The 13,381-nt window shown below is 48.0% G+C and overlaps 1 protein-coding gene across 2 annotated transcripts in view; it reads right to left on the bottom strand.

The window, feature by feature from the left end:
• Positions 1-13,381, bottom strand: part of PLCG1 (phospholipase C gamma 1) — a 578,648-nt gene that overhangs the window by 315,897 nt on the left and 249,370 nt on the right. For both annotated transcript variants that reach the window (XM_086932272.1, XM_086932273.1), the window contains exon 4: positions 6,354-6,401. In XM_086932272.1, the coding sequence (XP_086788398.1) occupies positions 6,354-6,401 (48 nt within the window). The remainder of the gene's footprint in view (positions 1-6,353; positions 6,402-13,381) is intronic.

The following is a 13,381-nucleotide window of genomic DNA, read 5'->3' as shown; positions in this document are numbered from 1 at the left end:
GTGTGGAGTCCAAAAATATGATGGATTTAGGCCCAGATCTCTGTACTGGGGTGAATATATGACATTGTTCTGCATTCTGTTGTTTTTGCATTTGTCACCCCGAGTGGGACGGGTATACTCAGACGTGAGTCCCGTGCTCTTCACACCACTGTAGTCAAGCTATCCTGGCTGATGACGTCTGATAGCCAGAAACCGGTCCTAGGGTGCTAGGGTGCTTGATTCCAGTCCAGGGGAGACATGGCTTGGCAGTTCGGACTGGACTGTTCCCATGAGGCACAGGGTCAAGGTTGATTTGCATATGGCCATGTCTGAACTGGGGTGGTGTGGAGTCCAAAAATATGATGGATTTAGGCCCAGATCTCTGTACTGGGGTGAATATATGACATTGTTCTGCATTCTGTCCATCAATTGTTGTTTTTGCATTTGTTCGAACCTAGGAGCACAGCACTAGATTACAAAAGTAACGTAAACATACCTTACCTGCAACTTCAATTTCCTTCCATAGGATAACAGTGGTAATTTCACCTAGAAAAGTTTCTAAGTGTCAACTTTTAAAATACAATACTATTCCTTACTGTAACCAAAACGCTTTTACTGAACTGTTTACAGGACATGCCCCGGGACTGAATCTAGGATCCAGTCTGAGGTTAGAGAAGTAATGTACAAAGTAACTAATTGCATATAACTAGAAATTCCCATTGAGCTCAATGTTGGATTGTGTTTGAAATTGTTTTGTCTATTGCATCAAACTGTAACTATTGCATTCAAAAAGTCTATTGCCTGTTTGATAAGAATTTAACTACATTAACTCATCCCTTATGTTCCCGCTCACGCCTGCTACGCGGCCCTTTGACCCAGAATACCCCATCCAATGGACTACGGACGTCGTATGGTACTTGGGGATCCGTCTACATAAGGATTTGTAAGTAGTCCAACGGGAAAATTATGGGACGGCTGTCTTGAAACTAGAGGAGGATATCGAAAAGTGGATTGCTCTACCACTATCGCTGCTGGAGCGGATCTCGCTGATTAAAATGGTCGTGCTGCCGCATTTTGTGTTCTTATTTAGCAATATTCCAATGGTGTTGTCGAGCCACTTCTTCCGACAGCTACAATCGTTAATGGTTCGGCTGGCATGGGTGGGGAAAACGCCTAGAGTAGCATGGAAAATACTGGTGCGTCCGTACGTGACGGGAGTACTGAATGCCCCTGATCTGGAGTTGTATTATCGCGCGGCGCAAAGCGCACACGCTTATCACTGGATACATGGCCCAGTGGATATCCCACACAAGTATTGAATCGATAGTGGCGGACCCGACGCCCTTGCCGGTGCTGTTGTCCAAACCTCGTGACCGAAAAACGGGTCTCCTCGATTCCACGAATACAGTCACCCACGCGTAGCATTACATGATGGACATCCAGGCGTGCAGTCTACTATAAGCCCCTAAGGCACCCATGGTTTGGTGCACCTGGCTGTCCCCATGTAGGGATAAGGGATTTGTGGAGGCTCTGAGAGGGCTGCATATACACACCATGGGCGATGCTGTTCGCTGCAGGAAGAGCTCGCAGCTGGAGTGAGATTGAGACAGATGACAATCCCCATTCCCTGCTATCGCGCTTCCAGTTCCACAGAGTGAGACACGCTCTCAGGAAACTGCTAGGGGAAGATATGGAGGAACCCACGGTAGTTGCAGCCTTCAACTACATTATCAATGCTAAGGCCCCTACTAAACTAATTACCAACTTTTACCGCATTGCCCTCTGAGAGGACGGCGGAAAATGCCAAGCCGAGGTTAGCGTGGCAGGCTGACTTGCGAATAGAACTTGGGGAAGAGATGTGGCAGTACTGCTGTACAAGTACGAGAAGGATATCTCTGAATGGCCGCCATAGGCTGCTGCACTTAAAATACCTAAACAGAACTTACTACACCCCTGAAAGATTACACAGATACGGATTGAGGGACAGCCCTAATTGTGAGAGATGTGGGGATCAACTTGCTGACTTTTTACACGTTGCTTGGTCTTGCCCGGATATCCTAACATTTTGGCACTCAGTGTACAAAGAAGTAAACAAGATCGCGCAGGGGCCTCAGGAAGACACTAATGTTTTTAGCTTGGAATGCTATGTTGGAGGCTTTTGATACAGGTGACAACACTGCATCTAATTTATCAACTACTGATAGTTAAGGCGAAGGCAGAGATACTCGATATGTGTGGAAATTCCCATGAACTTTGTGCCAACACAAGTATGGCGAGCGAGAACAGTTCTAGGTGCAACGTAAGAAGAACATGTATATACCATATTGTATGTAGTCCTATGTAGGTTTGTGTCAGAACAATGATTGTGTATCAGCTATATTCATCTGGGTCGCGTACTATGAATGATTAATGTGTCCAAGTAAGTGCCGGGGGAGGGAGTGAATGGGAGGGGGGAGTTGCGGAGAAATTGTTGGGAATATACCAAAAAAAAAATGTTTGATAAATGAATCATTATTACTAGCATCTGAGAACTACGGAATATGGAAGTAATACTTATAATGGCATTATTGTAACTGTTCTTGATTACTGGCTAATAAAAAAGATTTAAAAAAAACCAAGGAGGAAGCAAGTTGCTCCTTAACTGAGGTATGTAATTACTTAAATCACAAAACATGTTAAAAGGCTGAGCTATATTTGGGGACTATAATGTCTGAGTTTTTTAATGCACTACAGAGCTTCCTTTAGCCACCTCATTCCAAGCCACCATAACAATACGCTGTTCTTTTACCTGAAAGTCTATTGCACTCTGAGTTTTAGTTTAGGTTTACTCTCAAGCAATCTAACTGAAATATTACACCAATAATGATTTGCAACATAAAAGCTCCCATCAGGAATATGGTGTCCTGATGCCAAGAAGCAAGATGTCTACCTTACCATAATAGGCTTCCACCAACATTACTGCTGCTTTGCCACACAGCTCCGTCTTATAGCTAATCACTCGGACCTCTCCGTCATGTCCACCTCTGTTTAGTCCCTCTGTGCAGGGGTATACAAAGTAGGTGTGTACGGGCTGGATCAATGGCAGATTTTCAAAATTATTTACATTTAGATGCACTGTTTTTAAAAGTATCTTATATAGATATCATGAACATATGGCATGAATCTGAAACTTACGGACCCACTTTGGACAACAATTAATCTACGTGATCTGTGATCCATGACAAAATTGCCTTCCAAGTCCTGATGCGTTAAGCTCCAAACAGACTATTTTTTTAAGTGGGAATTTCAAATAGTGGTAATGACACACGCCCCTTTCACCACCAGTGATGCACTTCCTCGATCCACGAATAAAAGGAGAATTCAAGGAGTAACTGGTTACCATTACATATTCTCACACGTTAATCCAGCTACGAATACAGCAGCAACATTGTGGCTCCAATTTCCAAGTGGATTGGAGAAGCAGGATGTGATGACGCGAGCAGCAAGAGTCCAAGGGCTTCACCAGCTGGGAGAGGAATGGTATGATCTGCTGGTTTTAAGTGATGCTGTAATACGTGCAACCTCGCCTCCACACCCCGCTGGGAGGTACAGAATTTTACCGTTAATCATAGACTCATGCAGACTCCCACAAAATAGGGGAATAATCATCAGAAGAAAGAAACATAAGGGAGAGGGCTTTGCTGCTCACTTCCTATCGATACCCAAGCTTCTGCTGGTACATCAGGGTGCTGCTGAGGTGAAGGGGCATGGTACCTTTTGTGGGGTGATGACGCAGCAGCTGGGGGGTGGGGGGGGGGGGGGTGGAGGGTTGCGGGCGGATGCTGGAGATGGGGCAACTGCTGGTGAGGGCGATGGAGCAGCAAGCCCACCATTACAGGACTCAGAAATGGTTGGTAAACTGCCACAACATGAAGGGCCAGGTAATGGTTGAGGTGCTGTAAGAGCTGCTGAAATAACCCAGAACTAGATTCGTTTTTGGACTGTGAACTGCTGTTACAATTTTTAAGCCAGCTTCAGTAAGTTTTCTTATGGTTGTTTATTTATTGTAGTTCTTGATAAAACATATGGTCCTGAGCGTAAGGTAGCAACGCACTTTATAAAACAATACAGAAGTTCAGCCCCAACTCGCAAAATCTTTGTACATGAAACTTCGGAAAGGTATCCTGCAAGTCCGGGTCAACACAGCTTAATGGGGCTGTGTAAATGGAGAGTCAAAGGATGACAGTTGCTTGTTATGGGATCCTAACACCTCAGAAAACGACTCCCACATACTTTTTTTTTGCCCAGCATATGGAATTCCTAGGAGCAAATGGGTCAAACCACTAAGTCGGAACTTGGAAGTTAGAACATGCTTCGATGAGACCAGAAGTTGAAAATGTGATACCACACAGAAAATTGTTTTTAGCGTTAGTAGATTTTTATTTTCTGTTAATCTAATACGAACAAAGGATGGGCTGAAATGTTAACATAGTATTTGCTGTGGCGTGTCTGACATATCTTGCATGTTAACACAAAGGCCAGTTTGTAACATTAAGGAACTGTAACATTCCGTGGCACTTTATAGCGTTTGCACTTTAAGCTATGACAAGACCCTTACATGAGCTGTTCTACCTCTTTTTTTGTTTCTTCTCTCTCGCCTAGCATTACCTTACCCTAAACCTAGCCTGGATGTATAAATATCTTAATCAATTTTCTTTTTTAACACCTTGGCTGCTAGAGATATTTTCCTCCTGTGCTGAAAATCTATGAATCCCCTTTTACATGACACAGCTCAACCGTGCCTCATGACGAGCTGAGCTCGTCATGAGCATCGAAGGGGTTAAACTTTTTAAACTTTGAATTTGAAACTTTTTAATTGTTTTATAAATACTGTATTTGTTATAGAGCAGCCTTCTCACACAATATATTGAACAAGCACACAATGAAAGCCCAAAGAAATGATCATTGTAATGATGGCACTGCATTTTTTTAAATTAATGTTTACCTGTTTTATTGTGTATCTTCAATTGTTTTTTAAACCGAATAAAGATTATTGAATTGAAGTGAATTGAAATAGTTGGTAAACTGCCACAACATGAAGGGCCAGGTAATGGTTGCATTGCTGTAAGAGCTGCTGAAATAACCCAGAACCAGATTCATTTTTGGACTGTGAACTGATGCTACAAGTTTTAAGCCAGCTTCAGTAAGTTTCCCAATGTTTGTTTATTTATTGTAGTTCTTGATGAAACATATTAAGGTTCTGACCATAAGGTAGCAACGCACTTTATAAAACAATAGAGAAATTCAAGTACTGGTGGAAATGTGGCACGTTAAATCAACAGACGGAATACGATTTGATCCTGAAATTGCAATACTGTTAAACAGCAGAGAGACATTCAGCAAGTGAATTTGGAACGTCCAGTTCAGACAATGGAATGTAACCTTTGAACGGCATTTCACAAAGTACTGTTTGAGATCTTCCTTGAAAGCAGGGATTGGTGGGGCATGTCTCATGTGAACCGACAGGGCAGTCAGATCTTTGGTGCGTTCATGCTTAACATGTGTGATTTTTGCTCCCTTTGCCCTACCCTTGTGTTAAGATCTGACGACAAATGAGAAGCCTCAGCTGTTAACCTCAGCCCTCTACGCCTTTTCTGAATATTTACAAAGAGAGGCACAGTTCTACCCTCACTGTCAAAACAGAGGAGAACATGGTGCTATACAGGGAACTCCAAGGAACACGAGCAACAAACACTATCCTGCAAAAATCTACATGTAGTTGTGAGGCTCCTTCTGTACTTTGTGAGTTTAGGCTGGAATCATATTTTATGCTTAAGGGTATTAACGCACAATGTGTGGTTGTGGGAAATAATGAGGGAGTTAGATTCACTCTTCTTTCACCATCCTAAAGTGGACTTAATCACAGAAAAATTGCAGTAAACTTCGGAGAAAGTTGATTTTAGTCCCCCTCCATTAGAGGGTCTATCACATTATGCTTGTTGCCCCAGACTCTTCCAAAGACAAATAACGTACAACATGAGCTACTTACATGCTTTTAAATTCTCCATTTCTCCATTTAATATAATATATCATGCCCACCGCTTGAACACTCCCACACATGATAAACCAAATGCATACTTACTGATAGAACACAACAGAGTGAATTGAACTGGTGCACCAATTAATATCTTACAAGCCAATGTGAAAAACCCTTAACTGCTATCCACCGACAACCAATTCATCATTCAATCGCGCTGGATCACGTTACCTACAAGTCTGCCTCTGCAGTGGAATTCACCAAATAATTACAACAGAACTCCTAAACTTACGGTGCAAAGGCAATAGTCTTTTCACAATAGTGGGTAAAAATAGAGAACGCACAGGATTTGACTTACTTGTCTTCTCGGTTCCGATCCAGTGAGTAGAACTGCTTCCGCAACCACCTAGAGAAAAGGCAACATTAAGTCCTCCGCTCCAAAGTTCCTTAACTACCCATCCTGCCACATTGTCACCAGTACACGTACCCCCAGCCCCGCCATTTTCACATGGAGAGCTCTAAAGTGAGCATTTATTGATCAAATGGCACATTGTAGGGGATTTAGATGAAGAGGTACATCTCTTGCTGGGGCTAATAAAAGGAAGGAGAAGGGACACCTCTCTCAGTAGACTCGGACCATGCCTAGCCCCTGAAATGTGCACTGTGCGTTTTCTCAAACCATGAAAGATCTATGGGTTGTGTCCATCTAAATCTACCATAGAAATATCATGAGACAGTGATGAATTTCCCATTGTTTTTCAGTTTATTGGTTTTCCCATCACTAATAAGGCATTTTATTTCAGTCATCGCAGCTGGACCAGAACACCTATCATACGTCAATAGATTTATGTTCAATCCTGCCCACCCTCACTGACACCGTGCTCTCCTCAATCACATGAGTGGGCTAGGATCAATTAGGTCTCTCATCCACTTCATTAAAACTATCTGATAACCTATGTATGTGCCTCTACCATACTGCCCCTATGTACTGGCAATTAAGCATCACAGAGGTGCTGGCCACAATGCAAATGTGGTAAAAACACAAGATATGTACCGGTCACACGCTTCCCCTGCTCACACGGTCACTCACTAGTACTCCTCGCATACATTTTAATAATGGAAGTCGGCAAACCTGCAACAGCAAGCAGCAATCACTAGCACACTTTCATTTAAACATCTCAAACAGTGAGGCCCGTTTACCCAAAATACCTCATGTGGTATACACAGCAAAAAATGGGATCTTTAGTCCTGTGCAACACCCTTCCTGTGTAAATTGGAATTTATTACTTCGTTCTCACTAGGGCCTTCTTCTATTGTTGCAATGATTTAGTTCATTCAATTTTAAATCTTTCTTACACTTTTGGCCTTGCAGTCTTTCATACTCACAAACGTGTGCCTGTGCACATGCACACAAATAACTGCAAACATGTTAAGGGAGAACAAGCATTTACAATGCAATGGTTTTGCCTTTGTTAAAGTTAGAGCTATTGGCATTGCTCTTGACACTCTGAAGCTCCACTCTGCATTCTGAAGCTCCACTCTGCACTCTGAAGCTCCACTCTGAAGCTCCACTCTGAAGCTCCACGCTGAAGCTCCACGCTGAAGCTCCACGCTGAAGCTCCACGCTGAAGCTCCACTCTGCACTCTGAAGCTCCACTCTGAAGCTCCACTCTGCACTCTGAAGCTCCACTCTGAAGCAGAGTGGAGCTTCAGAGTGGAGCTTCAGAGTGCAGAGTGGAGCTTCAGAGTGGAGCTTCAGAGTGCAGAGTGGAGCTTCAGAGCGGAGCTTCAGAGCGGAGCTTCAGAGTGGAGCTTCAGAGTGGAGCTTCAGAGTGCAGAGTGGAGCTTCAGAGTGGAGCTTCAGAGTGGAGCTTCAGAGCGGAGCTTCAGAGCGGAGCTTCAGAGCGGAGCTTCAGAGTGGAGCTTCAGAGTGCAGAGTGGAGCTTCAAAGTGGAGCTTCAGAGTGGAGCTTCAGAGTGCAGAGTGGAGCTTCCGAGTGGAGCTTCCGAGTGGAGCTTCCGAGTGGAGCTTCAGAGTGGAGCTTCCGAGTGGAGCTTCCGAGTGGAGCTTCCGAGTGGAGCTTCCGAGTGGAGCTTCAGAGTGGAGCTTCAGAGTGGAGCTTCAGAGTGGAGCTTCAGAGTGGAGCTTCAGAGTGGAGCTTCAGAGTGGAGCTTCAGAGTGGAGCTTCAGAGTGGAGCTTCAGAGTGGAGCTTCAGAGTGGAGCTTCAGAGTGGAGCTTCAGAGTGGAGCTTCAGAGTGGAGCTTCAGAGTGGAGATTCAGAGTGGAGCTTCAGAGTGGAGCTTCAGAGTGCAGATTCAGAGTGCAGATTCAGAGTGCAGATTCAGAGTGGAGCTTCAGAGTGCAGATTCAGAGTGCAGATTCAGAGTGGAGATTCAGAGTGCAGATTCAGAGTGCAGAGTGGAGCTTCAGAGTGGAGCTTCAGAGTGGAGCTTCAGAGTGGAGCTTCAGAGTGGAGCTTCAGAGTGGAGCTTCAGAGTGGAGCTTCAGAGTGGAGCTTCAGAGTGGAGCTTCAGAGTGGAGCTTCAGAGGGCAGAGTGGAGCTTCAGAGTGGAGCTTCAGAGTGGAGCTTCAGAGTGGAGCTTCAGAGTGGAGCTTCAGAGTGCAGAGTGGAGCTTCAGAGTGGAGCTTCAGAGTGGAGCTTCAGAGTGGAGCTTCAGAGTGGAGCTTCAGAGTGCAGAGTGGAGCTTCAGAGTGGAGCTTCAGAGTGGAGCTTCAGAGTGGAGCTTCAGAGTGGAGCTTCAGAGTGGAGCTTCAGAGTGGAGCTTCAGAGTGGAGCTTCAGAGTGCAGAGTGGAGCTTCAGAGTGCAGAGTGGAGCTTCAGAGTGGAGCTTCAGAGTGGAGCTTCAGAGTGGAGCTTCAGAGTGGAGCTTCAGAGTGGAGCTTCAGAGTGCAGAGTGGAGCTTCAGAGTGGAGCTTCAGAGTGCAGAGTGGAGCTTCAGAGTGGAGCTTCAGAGTGGAGCTTCAGAGTGGAGCTTCAGAGTGCAGAGTGGAGCTTCAGAGTGGAGCTTCAGAGTGGAGCTTCAGAGTGGAGCTTCAGAGTGGAGCTTCAGAGTGGAGCTTCAGAGTGGAGCTTCAGAGTGGAGCTTCAGAGTGGAGCTTCAGAGTGGAGCTTCAGAGCGGAGCTTCAGAGCGGAGCTTCAGAGCGGAGCTTCAGAGTGCAGAGTGGAGCTTCAGAGTGCAGAGTGGAGCTTCAGAGCGGAGCTTCAGAGCGGAGCTTCAGAGTGCAGAGTGGAGCTTCAGAGTGGAGCTTCAGAGTGCAGAGTGGAGCTTCAGAGTGGAGCTTCAGAGTGGAGCTTCAGAGTGGAGCTTCAGAGTGGAGCTTCAGAGTGGAGCTTCAGAGTGGAGCTTCAGAGTGGAGCTTCAGAGCGGAGCTTCAGAGCGGAGCTTCAGAGCGGAGCTTCAGAGCGGAGCTTCAGAGCTGCACTCTGAAGCTCCACTCTGCACTCTGAAGCTCCACTCTGCACTCTGAAGCTCCACTCTGCACTCTGAAGCTCCACTCTGCACTCTGAAGCTCCACTCTGCACTCTGAAGCTCCACTCTGCACTCTGAAGCTCCACTCTGAAGCTCCACTCTGAAGCTCCACTCTGAAGCTCCACTCTGAAGCTCCACTCTGAAGCTCCACTCTGAAGCTCCACTCTGAAGCTCCACTCTGAAGCTCCACTCTGAAGCTCCACTCTGCACTCTGAAGCTCCACTCTGCACTCTGAAGCTCCACTCTGCACTCTGAAGCTCCACTCTGCACTCTGAAGCTCCACTCTGCACTCTGAAGCTCCACTCTGAAGCTCCACTCTGCACTCTGAAGCTCCACTCTGAAGCTCCACTCTGAAGCTCCACTCTGAAGCTCCACTCTGAAGCTCCACTCTGAAGGTCCACTCTGAAGGTCCACTCTGAAGCTCCACTCTGAAGCTCCACTCTGAAGCTCCACTCTGAAGCTCCACTCTGAAGCTCCACTCTGAAGCTCCACTCTGAAGCTCCACTCTGCACTCTGAAGCTCCACTCTGCACTCTGAAGCTCCACTCTGCACTCTGAAGCTCCACTCTGCACTCTGAAGCTCCACTCTGAAGCTCCACTCTGAAGCTCCACTCTGAAGCTCCACTCTGAAGCTCCACTCTGAAGCTCCACTCTCCACTCTGAAGCTCCACTCTGCACTCTGAAGCTCCACTCTGCACTCTGAAGCTCCACTCTGCACTCTGAAGCTCCACTCTGCACTCTGAAGCTCCACTCTGCACTCTGAAGCTCCACTCTGCACTCTGAAGCTCCACTCTGAAGCTCCACTCTGCACTCTGAAGCTCCACTCTGAAGCTCCACTCTGAAGCTCCACTCTGAAGCTCCACTCTGAAGCTCCACTCTGAAGCTCCACTCTGAAGCTCCACTCTGAAGCTCCACTCTGAAGCTCCACTCTGAAGCTCCACTCTGCACTCTGAAGCTCCACTCTGAAGCTCCACTCTGCACTCTGAAGCTCCACTCTGAAGCTCCGCTCTGAAGCTCCGCTCTGAAGCTCCGCTCTGAAGCTCCGCTCTGAAGCTCCGCTCTGAAGCTCCGCTCTGAAGCTCCGCTCTGAAGCTCCGCTCTGAAGCTCCTCTCTGCACTCTGAAGCTCCACTCTGAAGCTCCTCTCTGCACTCTGAAGCTCCACTCTGAAGCTCCTCTCTGCACTCTGAAGCTCCACTCTGAAGCTCCACTCTGAAGCTCCTCTCTGCACTCTGAAGCTCCACTCTGAAGCTCCACTCTGAAGCTCCTCTCTGCACTCTGAAGCTCCACTCTGAAGCTCCACTCTGAAGCTCCTCTCTGCACTCTGAAGCTCCACTCTGAAGCTCCTCTCTGCACTCTGAAGCTCCACTCTGAAGCTCCACTCTGAAGCTCCACTCTGAAGCTCCTCTCTGCACTCTGAAGCTCCACTCTGAAGCTCCACTCTGAAGCTCCACTCTGAAGCTCCACTCTGAAGCTCCACTCTGAAGCTCCACTCTGAAGCTCCACTCTGAAGCTCCACTCTGAAGCTCCACTCTGAAGCTCCACTCTGAAGCTCCACTCTGAAGCTCCACTCTGAAGCTCCACTCTGAAGCTCCACTCTGAAGCTCCACTCTGAAGCTCCACTCTGAAGCTCCACTCTGAAGCTCCACTCTGAAGCTCCACTCTGAAGCTCCACTCTGAAGCTCCACTCTGAAGCTCCACTCTGAAGCTCCACTCTGAAGCTCCACTCTGAAGCTCCACTCTGCACTCTGAAGCTCCACTCTGCACTCTGAAGCTCCACTCTGCACTCTGAAGCTCCACTCTGCACTCTGAAGCTCCACTCTGCACTCTGAAGCTCCACTCTGCACTCTGAAGCTCCACTCTGCACTCTGAAGCTCCACTCTGAAGCTCCACTCTGAAGCTGCACTCTGAAGCTCCACTCTGCACTCTGAAGCTCCACTCTGCACTCTGAAGCTCCACTCTGCACTCTGAAGCTCCACTCTGCACTCTGAAGCTCCACTCTGCACTCTGAAGCTCCACTCTGCACTCTGAAGCTCCACTCTGAAGCTCCACTCTGAAGCTCCACTCTGAAGCTCCACTCTGAAGCTCCACTCTGAAGCTCCACTCTGAAGCTCCACTCTGAAGCTCCACTCTGAAGCTCCACTCTGAAGCTCCACTCTGAAGCTCCACTCTGAAGCTCCACTCTGAAGCTCCACTCTGAAGCTCCACTCTGAAGCTCCACTCTGAAGCTCCACTCTGAAGCTCCACTCTGAAGCTCCACTCTGAAGCTCCACTCTGAAGCTCCACTCTGAAGCTCCACTCTGAAGCTCCACTCTGAAGCTCCACTCTGAAGCTCCACTCTGAAGCTGCACTCTGAAGCTCCACTCTGCACTCTGAAGCTCCACTCTGCACTCTGAAGCTCCACTCTGAAGCTCCACTCTGCACTCTGAAGCTCCACTCTGCACTCTGAAGCTCCACTCTGCACTCTGAAGCTCCACTCTGCACTCTGAAGCTCCACTCTGCACTCTGAAGCTCCACTCTGCACTCTGAAGCTCCACTCTGCACTCTGAAGCTCCACTCTGAAGCTCCACTCTGAAGCTCCACTCTGCACTCTGAAGCTCCACTCTGAAGCTCCACTCTGCACTCTGAAGCTCCACTCTGAAGCTCCACTCTGCACTCTGAAGCTCCACTCTGAAGCTCCACTCTGCACTCTGAAGCTCCACTCTGAAGCTCCACTCTGCACTCTGAAGCTCCACTCTGAAGCTCCACTCTGAAGCTCCACTCTGCACTCTGAAGCTCCACTCTGAAGCTCCACTCTGCACTCTGAAGCTCCACTCTGAAGCTCCACTCTGCACTCTGAAGCTCCACTCTGAAGCTCCACTCTGCACTCTGAAGCTCCACTCTGAAGCTCCACTCTGCACTCTGAAGCTCCACTCTGAAGCTCCACTCTGCACTCTGAAGCTCCACTCTGCACTCTGAAGCTCCACTCTGCACTCTGAAGCTCCACTCTGCACTCTGAAGCTCCACTCTGCACTCTGAAGCTCCACTCTGAAGCTCCACTCTGAAGCTCCACTCTGAAGCTCCACTCTGAAGCTCCACTCTGAAGCTCCACTCTGAAGCTCCACTCTGAAGCTCCACTCTGAAGCTCCACTCTGAAGCTCCACTCTGAAGCTCCGCTCTGAAGCTCCACTCTGCACTCTGAAGCTCCACTCTGAAGCTCCGCTCTGAAGCTCCACTCTGCACTCTGAAGCTCCACTCTGAAGCTCCGCTCTGAAGCTCCACTCTGCACTCTGAAGCTCCACTCTGAAGCTCCGCTCTGAAGCTCCACTCTGCACTCTGAAGCTCCACTCTGAAGCTCCGCTCTGAAGCTCCACTCTGCACTCTGAAGCTCCACTCTGAAGCTCCACTCTGAAGCTCCGCTCTGAAGCTCCGCTCTGAAGCTCCACTCTGCACTCTGAAGCTCCACTCTGAAGCTCCACTCTGAAGCTCCACTCTGCACTCTGAAGCTCCACTCTGCACTCTGAAGCTCCACTCTGCACTCTGAAGCTCCACTCTGCACTCTGAAGCTCCACTCTGCACTCTGAAGCTCCACTCTGCACTCTGAAGCTCCACTCTGAAGCTCCACTCTGAAGCTCCACTCTGAAGCTCCACTCTGAAGCTCCACTCTGAAGCTCCACTCTGAAGCTCCACTCTGAAGCTCCACTCTGAAGCTCCACTCTGAAGCTCCACTCTGAAGCTCCACTCTGAAGCTCCACTCTGAAGCTCCACTCTGAAGCTCCACTCTGAAGCTCCACTCTGAAGCTCCACTCTGAAGCTCCACTCTGAAGCTCCACTCTGCACTCTGAAGCTCCACTCTGAAGCTCCACTCTGAAGCTCCACTCTGCACTCTGAAGCTCCACTCTGCACTCTGAAGCTC

This window comes from Lissotriton vulgaris, chromosome 7 (assembly GCF_964263255.1).
Source record: "Lissotriton vulgaris chromosome 7, aLisVul1.2, whole genome shotgun sequence".
Classification (NCBI taxonomy): domain Eukaryota; kingdom Metazoa; phylum Chordata; class Amphibia; order Caudata; family Salamandridae; genus Lissotriton; species Lissotriton vulgaris.
This window is presented reverse-complemented; position numbering and strand designations above follow the sequence as displayed.